Raw genomic sequence first — 17471 nt, 5'->3', positions numbered from 1 at the left:
GATATTATGGACCGTAGATGTTGCAATTGCACTTTGAGAAACGTTGTTCTTAAACTGTTTGACTATTTGCTCACGCAGTTGTGGACAAGGGGTGTACCTCGCCCCATCCTTTATTGTGAAAGACTGAGCATTTTTTGGGAAGCTGTTTTTATACCCAATCATGGCACCCACCTGTTCCCAATTAGCCTGCACACCTGTGGGATATTCCAAATAAGTGTTTGATGAGCATTCCTCAACTCTATCACTATTTATTGCCACCTTTCCCAACTTCTTTGTCACGTGTTGCTGGCATCAAATTCTAAAGTTAATGATTAGTTGCAAAAAAAAATAAAGTTTATCAGTTTGAACATCAAATATGTATTAGCAAGAGTTTTACAGCATAACAACGATTGCCCGAATATCTTTTTTTTTTGATCAATCAAAATAGTAGTTCATGGTCTTCATTTACTCTCTGTATCGGTCAGCTGTCAAGAAACAAGTTGAGTGGCTAAAGAAGTCAAGTAATGAGGATATTTTTAAAACTAAACACAAACTTATGACATGAAGTATTTTCGTAAACAGTAGTAAAGTTAGCACCATGTCAATGCTAAAAAGAACATGAGCTGTGCAATCTGGCCCACTAATATCGTAAGCTTCTGAAGCAAGATCCAAGTTGCTTTAATAATTATGTTGGCCATGGGGCATGGCCTCAAAATGTTTTTAGAATATATTACTGTATTTTTCGGATAATAAGTCACAGTTTTTTTCACAGTTTGGCCGGGGGTGCGACATATACTCCGGAGCGACTTATGTGTGAAATTATTAACACATTACCGTAAAATATCAAATAATATTATTTATCTCATTCACGTAAGAGACGAAGCAAATGTCAGCAATCATCACACACACGTCAACCAATAAGAATTTGGCGGGGGCGGGTCATGGCAGAAGTGCATTGTGGGTCATGGCAGAAGTGCACTGTGGGTCATGGGCTGCTACATGCTAGTATGTCCGTAGCTATTAAAATGGCTCATTTCAACATTGGCGGTAACTTATAAAAACTGAGAAGGGCTGAACAAAAATGGCACCGAAAAGGAAATCATATGGGGACGGCGTGGCGAAGTTGGTAGAGTGGCCGTGCCAGCAATCGGAGTGTTGCTGGTTACTGGGGTTCAATCCCCACCTTCTACCATCCTAGTCACGTCCGTTGTGTCCTTGGGCAAGACACTTCACCCCTTGCTCCTGATGGCTGCTGGTTAGCGCCTTGCATGGCAGCTCCTGCCATCAGTGTGTGAATGTGTGTGTGAATGGGTGAATGTGGTAATACTGTCAAAGCGCTTTGAGTACCTTGAAGGTAGAAAAGCGCTATACAAGTATAACCCATTTATTTATTTATTTATTTATATACTGCATATAATAATATGCAGCAGAAAACGGCGATCCAGCAGCAGAAAGAAAGGAAGCGGCACATACCAGGAGCGACAACGAGGAAGAAGATTTCATCGGATTTAGCGATCAGGAGTGACAGATTGTTTGGTAAACTTATAGCATGTTCTATATGTTATAGTTATTTGAATGACTCTTACCATAATATGTTACGTTAACATACCAGGCACGTTTTCAGTTGTTTTTTTATGCGTCATATAACGTACACTTATTCAGCCTGTTGTTCACTATTCTTTATTTATTTTAAATTGCCTTTCAAATGTGTATTCTTGGTGTTGGATTTTATCAAATAAATTTCCCCCCAAAAATGCGACATATACTCGAGTGCGACGTATATATGTTTTTTTCCTTCTTTATTATGCATTTTCGGCCGGTGCGACGCATACTCCGGAGCGATTTATAATCCGAAAAATACGGTATCTCATTTTGAAATGTGCATCAGTGAAAGCCACTTTTATTCTAATCATTACTCATGAATTAGAGTATGTTGACAGATGTTCCTATACCAAAAGATTAAGACGATAGAAAAGCATATTGTTCTCATATCATGCTTTTGACAATTATTTCTCCGCAGTCATGTACTGTATAAACCTTTGTTATGCGGATACTAATGGGGAAGCTGAATACATAAAAAGAGAAGATCCGCTTTCCATCCACATTCATTAAAGGGAATAACAATGGAAATAGAACTGTAAAGGAAGTACAGGGACATTCACATCTTTTTACAAGTGGAAGGCCACTGATAAGACCAATACCATGTTGCAGCAAAAATACAGTGATAATCTCCCCCCTTCCCCCAAGGATAGGAATGTTCTATCAGCTGTTCCACTTCAGAGAGGGATAGGGCTGATTTCAAGACAGGGCTATTACCATATAGAGCTCACACTGGATGTGACACCCGCAATCTAATTTTTCGTTTTTCGTAAACATTTATGCCAGTTCATCTTCTGTAGCGTTTCTCTTAATTGAGGCAATGATCTGAATATGTAAGACTGGGTTGGCCACTGTTTTGCCAGCTCCAGTAGACCGAGGTGAATCTAATGTGAAAAACGATGCAAATTACAGCTATTGTACAGATCTTTTTTTCCCCTGACAGTTGCGCATTCTCTTCCCCTGGCCTTTGCAATTGTTTCATAATGTTGTTTATCTCATGTTTAACAGGTTTTTGTGTTTGTATTATGGATAGCAGAGTCCTATATGACCTATAATTCCATTTGATGGAAAAAAATCAACAGTATTTTTTTTCTTGTCTGGTTATTTTATACCTCTACTGTGCACTGATGTACAAACCCCGTTTCCATATGAGTTGGGAAATTGTGTTAGATGTAAATATAAACGGAATACATCCATCCATCCATCCATTTTCTACCGCTTATTCCCTTCGGGGTCGCGGGGGCACTGGAGCCTATCTCAGCTACAATCGGGCGGGAGGCGGGGTACACTCTGGACAAGTCGCCACCTCATACAATGATTTGCAAATCATTTTCAACCCATATTCAGTTGAATATGCTACAAAGACAACATATTTGATGTTCAAACTGATAAACATTTTTTTTTTGCAAATAATCATTAACTTTAGAATTTGATGCCAGCAACACGTGACAAAGAAGTTGGGAAAGGTGGCAATAAATACTGATAAAGTTGAGGAATGCTCATCAAACACTTATTTGGAACATCCCAAAGGTGTGCAGGCTAATTGGGAACAGGTGGGTGCCATTATTGGGTATAAAAACAGCTTCCCCAAAAATGCTCAGTCTTTCACAAGAAAGAATGGGGCGAGGTACACCCCTTTGTCCACAACTGCGTGAGCAAATAGTCAAACAGTTTAAGAACAACGTTTCTCAAAGTGCAATTGCAAGAAATTTAGGGATTTCCACATCTACGGTCCATAATATCATCAAAAGGTTCAGAGAATCTGGAGAAATCACTCCACGTAAGCGGCATGGTCGGAAACCAACATTGAATGACCGTGACCTTCGATCCCTCAGACGGCACTGTATCAAAACCGACATCAATCTCTAAAGGATATCACCACATGGGCTCAGGAACACTTCAGAAAACCACTGTCACTAAATACAGTTCGTCGCTACATCTGTAAGTGCAAGTTAAAGCTCTACTATGCAAAGCGAAAGCCATTTATCAACAACATCCAAAAACGCCGCCGGCTTCTCTGGGCCCGAGATCATCTAAGATGGACTCATGCAAAGTGGAAAAGTGTTCTGTGGTCTGACGAGTCCACATTTCAAATTGTTTTTGGAAATATTCGACATCGTGTCATCTGGGCCAGAGGGGAAGCGAACCATCCAGACTGTTATTGACGCAAAGTTCAAAAGTCAGCATCTGTGATGGTATAGGGGTGCATTAGTGACCAAGGTAACTTACACATCTGTGAAGGCACCATTAATGCTGAAAGGTACATACAGGTTTTGGAACAACATATGCTGCCATCTAAGTGCCATCTTTTTCATGGACGCCCCTGCTTATTTCAGCAAGACAATGCCAAGCCACATTCAGCACGTGTTACAACAGCGTGGCTTCGTAAAAAAAGAGTGCGGGTACTTTCCTGGCCCGCCTGCAGTCCAGGCCTGTCTCCCATCAAAAATGTGTGGCGCATTATGAAGCGTAAAATACGACAGCGGAGACCCCGGACTGTTGAACGACTGAAGTGTCAATATATACCTTGATGTTGCAAAAAAAAGACCATATATTTTTTTAACCGATTTCCGAACTCTAAATGGGTGAATTTTGGCGAACTAAACGCCTTTCTAATATTCGCTCTCGGAGCGATGACGTCACAACGTGACGTCGCATCGGGAAGCAATCCGCCATTTTCTCAAACACCGAGTCAAATCAGCTGTTATTTTCCGTTTTTTCGACTGCTTTCCGTACCTTGGAGACATCATGCCTCGTCGGTGTGTTGTCGGAGGGTGTAACAACACGAACATGGACGGATTCAAGTTGCACCAGTGGCCCAAAGATGCAAAAGTGGCAAGAAATTGGACGTTTGTTCCGCACACTTTACCGACGAAAGCTATGCTACGACAGAGATGGCAAGAATGTGTGGATATCCTGCGACACTCAAAGCAGATGCATTTCCAACGATAAAGTCAAAGAAATCTGCCGCCAGACCCCCATTGAATCTGCCAGAGTGTGTGAGCAATTCAGGGACAAAGGACCTCGGTAGCACGGCAAGCAATGGCGGCAGTTTGTTCCCGCAGACGAGCGAGCTAAACCCCCCTGGATGTCTTGGCTCACACCGCCCCGAAGATGATCAAGAGAAGAATATCGACCCTAGCTTCCCTGGCCTGCTGACATGAGGGTATGTCTACAGAATATATTAATTCATGAAAATTGGGCTGTCTGCACTCTCAAAGTGCATGTTGTTGCCAAATGTATTTCATATGCTGTAAACCTAGTTCATAGTTGTTAGTTTTCTTTAATGCCAAACAAACACATACCAATCGTTGGTTGGAAGGCGATCGCCGAATTTGTCCTCGCTTTCTCCCGTGTCGCTGGCTGTCGTGTCGTTTTCGTCGGTTTCGCTTGCATACGGTTCAAACCGATATGGCTCAATAACTTCAGTTTCTTCTTCAATTTCATTTTCGCTACCTGCCTCCACACTACAACCATCCGTTTCAATACATTCGTAATCTGTTGAATCGCTTAAGCCGCTGAAATCCGAGTCTGAATCCGAGCTAATGTCGCTATAGCTTGCTGTTCTTTCCGCCATGTTTGTTTGTGTTGGCTTCACTATGTGACGTCACAGGAAAATGAACGTGTGGTTAAAATCAGGCACTTTTAAGCTTTTTTTTAGGGATATTGCGTGATGGGTAAAATGTTGAAAAAAACTTCGAAAAATATAATAAGCCACTGGGAACTGATTTTTAATGGTTTTAACAATTCTGAAATTGTGATAATGTTCCCCTTTAAAAGAAAAGGTGATGTAACACAGTGGTGAACATGCCATTTCCCAACTACTTTGGCACGTGTTGCAGCCATGAAATTCTAAGTTAATTATTATTTGCAAAAAAAAAACAAAGTTTATGAGTTTGAACATCAAATATCTTGTCTTTGTAGTGCGTTCAATTGAATATGGGTTGAAAAGGATTTGCAAATCATTGTATTCAGTTTATATTTACATCTAACACAATTTCCCAACTCATATGGAAACGGGGTTTGTACTAACAACATAAAGGTTATCTCGATACTGAATATAATCTCAGAGGATGTCTACACGTATGGAACCATAAAATATGAGATCATTCTTGAAGACTCTTCATTGCATATTGGTGGTGTTTAGATATCAGAGAGCCAACATACATTTGCCAGACTTCAAAATTGAGAATTTCAATTAGTCTACAAAAACCTTCACTGCCACACCATTAGGTCCACTTGCATGATGCAAGCTGAATTCTTCCATCACAGACAATTTGTTTGACAATGTCAGCAAGATGGTATTTAATTCAATGATTGTAGTTTGCAGTGGTGTAGAACTGAAATATTATTAAACTACATGTGTGGTTATAGTATAATATAGCATTTCAAAAGTTGCTGAATTGGAGGTGTACCTAATGTAGCATAATGTCAATGGCTTGGTTTCTGATGCCAGCTTCTCATTTATCTGGGCACCGTACTCACGCCGGCTGAAATAAAAAAAAACAACATATAATGGCACTATCAGTGTATATATTGTTTAAAATAAAAAATCCACAGGACCACAAGATCTAGGCTGGTATTCTTATGGCATTGATTATCTTATAATCCTACATTAACTGGGATGTGAGGTATAAGGCAGAAATAATACTTACAAAGCATTTAACACTGGTTTGTCGAGACTGAGAGGCAGGAAAATGCTTTTGTTTACTCTGCTTTTTTAAGCTCCTGCCACCCACACGCAAATGTTAATAGCTCAACAGCACTTTTGCAGAGCGCTTGTCTAAAGGTAAAGGTAGACCCATCACCTCATCATTCCCATCAACTCCTACTCCCATCCCAGCTGTGACCCCCGCACAAACATTGTTTAGGCTATGCTTCAATGTACTCCAGCAGGCCTGAATGGCAGCAGGATGTCGCCCTCATTGGGGGCAAACATTGAGAGACAAATGTGAGTGGGCACACTCTAACATGTCAGCGCTCTCTCCTGGCAACAAGGCAGAACTGCAATTTAGGAAAAAGCAGCAGTGATCACAACATACTGTATTGTCCCCCACCCTGAATGACTGTAGTCTAGTGGGAATAGCATTGCTCGTCTAAATTAACCTAATAATAAGACACTTTTATTCAGTGGATGGCACCACGACATAATACGGCTTCAAAACTGTGCCACAAGCTATAACACTTACAAGACACAACAATATGCACTTGCATTGTTCAATAACATTCAATACAAAACTGTAGAAATATGTTTTTACAAATCATACTACTTTTGTCAGGAATAATAATAAAACAAAGACAAACAATTAGTCAAATTTATAACTGAACTATATTATGTTTGTGAGAATATGTTTCTTATACCTATTTTCAAAAGTATATGATCTTATTAAATTGTGGTGGTGTACCCAATGAGGTGGTTGATGATAGTATTTGGAGTTTTGGGCTTTCAATCAATTCAAAGTATTACAATTTTTAAAAATTAGAGCAAAAAGAGTGCTTGGAAACAAACTTAATGTATTGCTTTCATCCGCTGTAAAACCGTGACCTCCACAAGTGAAAGTCCAAAGGTTGTTTTTTGTGAGACACAACGGTGCTGACCAGGGGTCAAATATAATATTATTAGTCTTTTTTTCAGTTATAATTATATGTTAGTTTGTATTTTTGTGTTGTTACCTTAAATGATGCCTATTGTACTGTACATAATTTTGCCCTTCTTCTTTGACTATGCATGGGTCTTGCTCTCCTTCTATACCTCCCTCTCTATACAAGCAGACCACACCTTCCTTTTCTTTTGGTTAAACATGTTCTGCCCTCCTCCTAGTGAGCCATCAGAGGTCAACATTACTGATCCACCAGGAAACGAGTGCGCTTCTGATTTTTGCACTTTGAGTGGTTTGAGGTCGAATGCTGGAGCACATTGTTGTCCAAGGCAGAGATGTACACCAATAATTGTTGAGTCAGGTTATTTTTTGTCAAGCAGGCGTTGCAGGCATTATATGCACTACAATCATAAAACCAGCTGATGCCAAGCAAATCTTTTTTATGAGTGTGTGTGGCGATGTGATTTTCTTTTACACGTCAACAAAGCAAAATAAAGAATAAGTATTTGAAGTTGCTAAATAAAAACAAGGAAGGTGTGGCCTCTGAAATGTGCACGAAAGAAAGGAGCACAATGTTTCTTTGAACGAGAGGAAGCAGTGGCATGCACTTGCATACAAAGGGGAACAAGTGGTCTTTACATGGAGTGCAGCTGCTTATTAAGACTCACTCCTTCGTGCATTATTCCTTTCATCCCCACTCAGCCACAAAGTGATTTTACTTTAGCATTCAAAAAGAGAGCAAAAGATTTGTAATGGACAAATCCTTAATAAATGTTGCAGATCAATTCCTTCCCCATGAGTTATAATACAATACACACATTCTATAAAAGTATCTGATTGAAAAACACTGTGTGGGAGAGCAAGGAAGCCATAGGGAGGGGGAAGAAAGAATATGAAAGACCTCAATTCTCTCAAACTCAATAATAGTGAAATGAGCACATATAAATGTGTTAGGAGTATCCCTCTGCATCTTGTATAGACTGCATGTATTTAATCTGTAAAGCTTATTAAGGCCCCGGTCATTGCTATGCAAAGCAGCGCCCAATGCTTTTCTCTCTCTTTTCATCCGAGTGCAGTGTTTGGCCAATAGGACTGGCCCCCTGCCTCTCATTCTGCATTCATAACATGCAACATTTGCACAATGTATCTCTCAAAGGCCCTGAATAGAAGGCCTTAATACTCATGTAAACAACTGCAAACCAATTACTTAATGAATCAGGCCCACACATAATGAGGAGCCTCACAAAGAGCTATAAATGCATTTTTTTGCACCAAAGCCTCGGCTTTAAACTACAAAACTACAATCCTCTCTGCTATAGTCTAAGCTTAACCAACAAATCATAATTATTGTCTAAGACAACGCAGGGGAGGAAGACATGTTTGTATTTTGAGTCCAGCTTCAGCCTTCTTTTGGTGGTGCTCATCAGCTCGCTGACAAATTTAAAGCAAACAATTAGGAAGAAAGGAGTCGGCGCATACACAAGGATGGAAAATGGGAGGGAAAAAAGATGGAGAAAGGGTAGAGAGCGACAGAGTGAGACACGGAGGAGCGGGGCAAGAGCATCCTGCAGTGTTATGCTTCTGCTTAAGTGCAGGGCTTCTAGACCACTTGTGGATGCAATAAAGTGCAAGAGGAGACAGTAGTAAGTGGACTGCTTAAAGCTAAACGTCCAGGAGAAGACAAGAAAAGAAATAGTATGAGCAGAGAATGATGTCAGGTCGCCCCTCTTGGCATTGCTTCGTAACCTTAGTGAAATGAGAGGGTCACCTATATAAGCGTACATAATTACGCATTTGTTCAATGTAACTTGTGTGTTCAAGCTGCATCATGATTGTTCTGCAATATTTTGTATTTTTCTTTACATGAACTTTGTTTAATCACACATTTTGGGTTCCCCCTGCAAATTAATGATATGGACACAGGCAACAACTGAGAGGGTTTGGGTCTGAAATTGGCTCATGTTTATTAAAAAGGGTGGTCCGTGCACAGTGCCTGGCAGCAGCAGACATCAGCAACTACGAGGACCACAATAGAGTCAGCCCATTAGCCCTTCCCTCGGCTAATAGGCAGACTGCTGTGCCTGCTTGCCAGGCCGGGGACATACAGCCTTCAGCCCTCGTATCAGCATGGTGCCCAGTAATCACATGAAATCAGAGAAGATTATTCCTCATAACGTTTACGCAGCCATTACAGGATCCCAAATGGGTTTTGTGGCAAAGAGGTACTCTGAGGACCTGATAGGCAATTGCAGATTTGATGAAGTCGTGTTGATATTCAAATGTAAGCGCGTTGCTGTTAGATTCCGCGAGGCTGTTTATCATTAGACGTTCTTGTCCAGTCCACTTAGGGTTCTGATTTGAGCAGCTCCAATGCATTTGATTGGTGAACAAAACGAAAGGATGCTTGTTCTTGTCAACACTTCTTTGAAAGTGCTTGCCCTTCATCCTACAGCTTGATATGATGTGTTTTCATTGAAGCGACGAGCCAAAAGATAGTGGGATTATCACACCAATTTTGCTTTGTAGTTATGATTTTGATTTCAAAAACCTAGTTGAACCCAGCAAACAGCAAGTGAGAGGGGCTTTGGGGGCCTTTTGTCTTTGTGAGCGAGTTAATGGGTGGTGCCCCCTTGATCTTATGGAAATGAACAGGGAATTATGAGAGTAGCCATGCAAATGTACATCAACCACTTTGGTGTCTGGTGGCCCGTCGAATAACAACAACGTTCTTACCGAGAGTAAGGGTCTTGATCTGAGTAGCGTTTGGCCCTCCCAAGGTCCACTTCATAGCCATGATTTATTCCTTAAAAGGGCAAACAAGACGGTATAAAACAATCCAATTAGGATATGACATCACCAGCTAATCTACTCAGCATATCATAAATAATCTTCGAACGAGCTCCAGTGACATCATATGTCACAAATAATTCATTAAAACCTGTTGAAAACCTGTAAGGTTTGTTTGATGTACTGTAGATGAAGATTTTTTGGTTAGTGCTAGCTGAGGAGAGTGTACAATTTACATTTTTTGAACAGGTCTGTGCAGCAATGCACTGAAAACACATTGGTGGCCATGCTGTCATAGTTTGTCACCATTTTTCAAAGTAATTTTGGTTAATTTCTTGAAATGATAATTAGTGCTGTCAAACTATATTTTGTAACCAAGATAAATCAAACCTTTGAATTTGGATTAATTAAGATTAATCACAGGTTATGACTTGCTTGCGCAAATTAAATTAACTTAAAAAGTCCCCAATATTTGGACACAAATTGTCAGAATGTCATCCAGAATATTTGTAGATGTTACATGTTTAAATGTTTTGCTAACAACTTGGTAACAGTTTAATCAAAAGTCCACGAAGGGACTATTTTGAAGGGAATTTACCAGCTAGCATACCAATCGGACTCTCTTCACTCATCTTTGCACGTATTCATTGATCTGATCACTAACTCGATAGTAACACATGCCACCTTATAGGTAATCATCGGCGGTTAATGTAAAGGAGCATGTATGGTCCAAATAAATTGTGTGATTAATCTGCACATAAACATGATGAATGCGATTTTATTTTGTGGTTAATCATATGTTTTAACTTATTTTTGACAGCCCTAATAATAATACAACTATTAAATTGTGTTATGTTCTAATAATACAGTGGATTACATTATAAGGCTAGTTTTTTTGTTTTTTGTTTTTTACCTGAGAAGTCATCCTCCTCTCCATTTTCTTCCTCCTCGTCTTCAGAACTTTGCAGCTGTTCTTGCATGGCTGACAGTTTAAGTAACTGATATGCTTTTGTCTCTGTTCAGGAACAAACAGACACACAGTCAAATATTTGCTTAAAACACAGGTTTCCTACTTTCAGAGGTTTCTGTGTTTGCCAAGATATGCTTCAGTAGCTTAGTCTTGAAAATTGCACTACGAGAGAGTGTGGGTGAAAACTTCAACTTCGCTGTGCTTTTTTTGTAAAGTCCACAGTATGCAGCAACTGTTTCCATGATCTCTTGTTGTTTTTCCATGATCCTCAACCAGGAAATGGAGAGTCCATCCATCCATTTTTTACCGCGTGTCCCTCTCGGGGTTGCAGGAGGTGCTGGAGCCTATCTCAGCTGCATTCGGGCGGACACTGGGGTACACCCTGGACAAGTCGCCAGCTCATCACAGGGCCAACACAAATTTATAGTACATAATTACATTTTGTGCACTATAACACAGGAACAAATAAACCTTTAAAGTCAAACACATCACAATATGTGACGCTAGTTGACTTTTAATTTGTTCTAATTTCAAACCAATTTTCCAACATACTGTAAAATGTATTTGTTTTGGGTTCAAACCTTTATTAACAGTATTAGTAATTCACTTTTTTTTTTAACAGGAAGATGTTTGCTAGGTACTTGCACACATGTATCAAATGTGCTGAACTGGGCTTTTATTTGGTTTGGTTTACTGTCATTGTTTTACACTGTAGTGACTACAGAATGACCATTTATTTTATTCTATTTACAATCTATATTTCTATTAACCTATACCATTTAAAACATACTCTATTTATATCCTAGTCTATTTAAATTATGATGTGCATTAAATACTAGTGTTCTTGTGGTACTCATGATATACAAATTGTATTAACAATTTAAATTAAAACTAATATTAAAAACTACATTTTGTGTCATGTTTAAAGTTCCTTGAATCCTTGAAGTATTGCAATTTAGTAAGTGTAACTATGTTAGGACCTGCTCAGTAAAATGTTTCTGTAGATTGATATCTAAGTAATCAATTGGATTCATACTGTGCCAATAATTTTCTATGTGGCACAAGGTTCCATTTCCAGTTCTGTGTTTGTCATTACAATTTGTGTCAATGCCATTACGATAGTACCCTTTTGTGGTGGCATCATAAAAAGTAGAGGTGGGGATCTTTGGGCACCTTAAAATTGTATCTGATTCTTGGGGTGACAATTTTTTTCAGAATTGATTCTCAATTTAACACAATTCTCGATTCAAGCCTAATCTCCCAATGCATTATAATGAAACATTTTCAAAATAGGCTACAGGTTATAAAAACTCCTTTCGGTTTGTAAAATTTTGAATTGACTACATTGGATTAAATAAACATCGCGATTTGGAGGTGAATCGAATTGTTTGAACACTCCTAGTAAAAACCACACAAAAAAAACTGTTTGCTGAGGTCTCACATATTGTCGATGGTTTGAAATCAAAGTTTTGTTTAACTTTTGAGGAATATTTTTCTGTAAAGGTTGGAGGAGTTTTGGGGCGCAGGTCTGGATATTCCACTCAAATACCGATAGGTGCAAATGGTAAAATTATACAAAGTCGCATTAATAGTGACAAAACCAACATCATAAATTTGAGGACAAGTTAAAACTAAAAATCAAATGTGAGCTTGGAGGTTCAAGTCTAGGGTTTTCCTCTAAATGTAATTGAACGTGGCGTGCCGCCACAGCATTTTCATTACCGCCACACCTGAAAATAAGGTTGTTGTTTTTTTTATTTGAAAACAAATTAAAGCAATAAAATATATTGTAGCCCCCAGAGGAAATCACACAAAGTCCGACACTATTTTTAACTTTTATTACCAATCTTATGATAACGAACGACACAATTCCAACAGGCTTTACCTCCCGTGTAAACACTTTCATCTTGTGAGTCAGCACTTCCCCAGACACACAACAACACTTCTTCATCCACCAATCACCTTTCAGGCACAGACGGTGTGTTTGCAAACATGGGAAAAACTGACATCAAAGCCAAACCACACAAACATAATACACCAACATTAGCTGGTCGTTACATTATGAATTGATATATATATGTGAATGTTGTCTGTCTATCTGTGTTGGCCCTGCGATGAGATGGCGACTTGTCCAGGGTGTACCCCGCCTTCCGCCCGATTGTAGCTGAGATAGGCTCCAGCGCCCCCCGCGACCCCAAAAGGGAATAAGCGGTAGAAAATGGATGGATGGATGTAGCCTGCACACTATTGACAAGTGATGTACCGAAAACTTGACCACCGGAAAAAAGACTTTGATCACCGAAAACCATGCTACCGAAACCGGATGTAAAGAAAACACACACCATTGTGACAGTCTGGAGCGTTGTCAGTATGTTTGCGATGTGGATGTATTTTTTTTATATGTATCGCAGATATACCCGCGGACAGCCATCTACAAAATGTGCAAATATTAAGAGGACAGTGGCGGCTTTTAAAAAGAGAAAGTCCAACTGGAGCAACATCGTGAAGCAAGAGTGACGTCATGCTCTCTGCAGCTCGCCTTTCGTCAGGGACAGCGAGGGACAGAACTAAAGAGTCTCTAAACACGAGTACATTTTATAATAACACCAGAAGAAGATGCTAGATTTGTTGCTAGTTGTTTTTAAGAATAAAAAAGTCTGTAAACACTTGACAAAATCCTAACAAAGTACATTGTGCAAAAAGCAGCAAAAACATTTAAAAAAATGTTAATACTAATTATCACTAACAGATTGTTTTAAATGTATGTATACATGTTTTGATCATTTTTAAAGAAAATCATATCGTTTTAGCAAATTATCCAAAATTACTTGATGATGTCATGTGACCACGCCCATAAGCATGCCCCCACCGCCACAGGTACCTTGGCAGATTAGGGGAATACCTGACACCTGAACATATACACAAAGTACAGTATAACTTTTAATATAGTTGCATTCCATTTCACAATCCTGACATCCAAATACTTTGGCAATTACGGTCAGTTCCAAAGCCATATCATTTGACTATGGCATTGATGTTGTGGGCTGCAATAAAACTCTTTCCTTGAGAAATATCGAGTATCTTTTTTCCTCCCTTCTTTTCTTTTTTTTACTATTTATAGCTCTTTTGATTAAGCAAAACAAATGGACTCATTTCCCAAGCTTCGCACCTTAGGGATGCACATACATGAAAAGCTCGGTGAGAAATCTGGTCCCCATGGGGTAGTACAGGGTTGCTTTACATTTCAGAGGAGCAGCAGAGAGATGGGCACACCAACAGCTTCCAGGATGCATTTGAATCAAGACTTTTCAAGTTAAGCTGTGTTGCACCACCATTGTTTAGAAAATAATGAGAACCTAGGATATATCTCTTGCACTACCCACTGTGGCAGCCAGACAATTAAAGCCAAGCGCATTATGCCGGAATAATGAATCATCAATTTTTTCCCTAATGCCTCACACCAGGGCGAAAAATAGTGTTTTCTCTGAGATAATTAGAGAAAACTAGCTGCACTCTTCAGGTGGGACTTTGACCCTACATTCACCTTGATCATGCTGCAAGCGCCACTGCGTAAAAGAGCCCATTATTCACTGCAGTGGGAAGCAAACAAACCCCCACATAAGGAACGTGTGAATACTGGGACATAAGCAATGCCTTTTTACCTCTAATAGGAACACTTTCCACAGGGCTTTCGTCCTGGTTGTCCTCTTCAGCACTTTGTAGTTCTGTAAGAAACAGAAGCGTGTGGAGAAAAGCAGTGGCAGGAGAGAGAGAGAGAGAGAGAGAGAGAGAGAGAGAGAGAGAGAGAGAGAGAGAGAGAGAGAGAGAGAGAGAGAGAGAGAGAGAGAGAGAGAGAGAGAGAGAGAGAGAGAGAGAGAGAGAGAGAGAGAGAGAGAACGAGGAAGATAGAGAGAGGGGATGAAAATGGGAATGAAAGGTCTTTATTTAGCTCTGAATAGAATAAAGAGCTGTATGAAAACCAGGCAGTGAGGTATTAAAAAAGACAGCTCAATGGCAAAATTGATTTATTTTGTAAAAAATAAACTTTTAGTGGTCTGCAGTGGGGAAATGTACTATGTATATTTATGTATATGTATATATATATATATATATACACACATATATATATATATATATATATATATATATATATATATATATATATATATATATATATATATACTGTATATATACACACATACACATAAATATACATGTACATATACATATATACACACATATATATATATATATATATATATATATATATATATATATATATATATATATATATAAATATATATATATATATATATATATATATATATATATATATATATATATATTTATATACTGTATATAAATACATACATAAACATACATGTGTATATATATATATATATATATATATATATACATATATATATATATATATATATATATTTACACATATATGTATCTATACATATATACACACATATATATATATATATACATATATATATATATATATATATATATATATATATATATATATATATATATATATATATATATAAATATATATATATATATATATATATATATATATATATATATATATATATATATATTTATATATATGTATAGATACATATATGTGTAAATATATATATATATATATATATATATATATATATATATGTATATATATATATATATATATATATATACACATGTATGTTTATGTATGTATTTATATACAGTATATGTATTTGTATTAGGGTTGTACGGTATACAGTACTGCGATACTAATGAATCATTTTCGGTACGATACCGTCTCTGAAACGTACCGGTCCCACATCCCCCCGTGCCCGCGTCGAAGACATGTTGTGACATTGCTGGTTCACGAGCAGACGAGCATGTTCGGCGGCACACAATCACGGAGTACTTACAAGCAGACACAGTGTGTAGACAGAAATGAGAGAACAGACACATTTTGGCTTAAAAACTAACGATAAAAGTGAAGTTATAACACTGAAACACCCTCAAGAAGAGGTGCTTTAAGACATGGATAGCGAGCTAGCGGCTAACATCCATCCGCCCTCGGCAGTGTTTTAGCTACTTCTAAATCCCTAATCCTGCAGCCCATTTTTCTTCAAGTGCCTCCTTATTGTGGATCTTGAAACAGCCACACCACCATTTTTCAGAGAGTCCTGTATTTCAGCTGAAGTTATTTGTGGATTTTTCTTTGCATCTTGAACAATTTTCCTGGCTGTTGTGGCTGAAATCTTTGCTGGTCTACCTTAATCCCCCCTTTTCCACTTCTTAATCAGCATTTGAACACTGCTGATTGGCATTCCCAATTCCTTGGATATCTTTTTATACCCCTTTCCTGTTTTATATAGTTCAATTACATTTTCTCGCAGATCCTTTGACAATTATTTTGCCTTCCCCATGACTCAGAATCCAGAAACATTTGTGCAGCACTGGATGAAAGATGCAATGGTCTGTCAGAAGCCCAGAAACTCACTGATATTTTATACACACACATTAATTACAAACAAACAGGTCACAGGTGAGAATTGGAACCTTGATTAACGATTCAAATCTGTTTGTGTCAACTTGTGTGCATGTTATCAGATCAAAGTGACTGGGGTATGTAAACTTTTGATCAGGGTCATTTGGGTACTTTCTTTTGTCATTTTGATTTAAAAAGAGTAAACAGTTGTTTGCCAATGAATAGCTTCACACAACCATTAAGCATGAGTGGAAGAAAGGTTTTTGTGTTATCATTCATATTCTCTGAAGAATGGCCAAGAAATCATAAATTCTCCCAGGGTATGTTAATTTATGAGCACGACTGAAGATATGAAGATATATATATATATATATATATATATATATATATATATATATATATATATATATATACATATATATATATATATATATGTCTTAATAAGGTTATCCAAAAAATAGTGCTCGATACCGTAGTAGAGCGCAATATATGTATGTGTGGGAAAAAAAAAAAAATCACAAGACTATTTCATCTCTACAGGCCTGTTTCATGAGGGGGGGTACCCTCAATCATCAGGAGATTTTAATGGGAGCATTCACATACCATGGTTTGTATAGGGCACAGAGTGGGTGGGTACAGGCTGGCCTAGGGGCGTGGTGATTGGCTCATGTGTTACCTAGGAGGTGTTTCCGTCTATGGCGGCATGCTGTTACAATTTCGCTGCGCTTGTTGAGGGATGACAGGTCTGGACGGTAAATAATAAACAGTTTCTCTTTCAAGCATAGGTTGCATCTTTTATTACCACTATTGTAAGGTGTGCTGGATGCAAGAATTTGCCATGTTATTGAATATTCAACATTATTGTCTTTGAGGTCCCAAATGTGTTTGCTGAGTTCTGTGGTATTTCGCAAGTTTTTGTTCCTGAAAGAAGCCTTGTGATTGTTCCATCTGGTTTTGAATTCTCCCACAATTCTCCAAATTGACATTTGTTGAGCACTGTACGACGATCAGAAATGGAAAAATTCAACATCGACTA

General features: G+C 38.3%; 1 protein-coding gene across 2 annotated transcripts in view; it reads right to left on the bottom strand.

Moving 5' to 3' along the window:
• kiz (kizuna centrosomal protein) overlaps positions 1-17471 on the bottom strand; it is a 65961-nt gene that overhangs the window by 17618 nt on the left and 30872 nt on the right. For both annotated transcript variants that reach the window (XM_061968582.2, XM_061968583.2), the window contains 3 exons: positions 14598-14660; positions 10879-10980; positions 9912-9981 (listed from right to left, as the gene is read on the bottom strand). In XM_061968582.2, coding sequence (XP_061824566.2) covers positions 9912-9981; positions 10879-10980; positions 14598-14660 — 235 coding nt within the window. The remainder of the gene's footprint in view (positions 1-9911; positions 9982-10878; positions 10981-14597; positions 14661-17471) is intronic.

This window comes from Nerophis lumbriciformis, linkage group LG08 (assembly GCF_033978685.3).
Source record: "Nerophis lumbriciformis linkage group LG08, RoL_Nlum_v2.1, whole genome shotgun sequence".
Taxonomy (NCBI): Eukaryota; Metazoa; Chordata; class Actinopteri; order Syngnathiformes; family Syngnathidae; genus Nerophis; species Nerophis lumbriciformis.
Note: the sequence above shows the minus strand (reverse complement) of the source record. Positions and strands in the feature narration are given on the sequence as shown.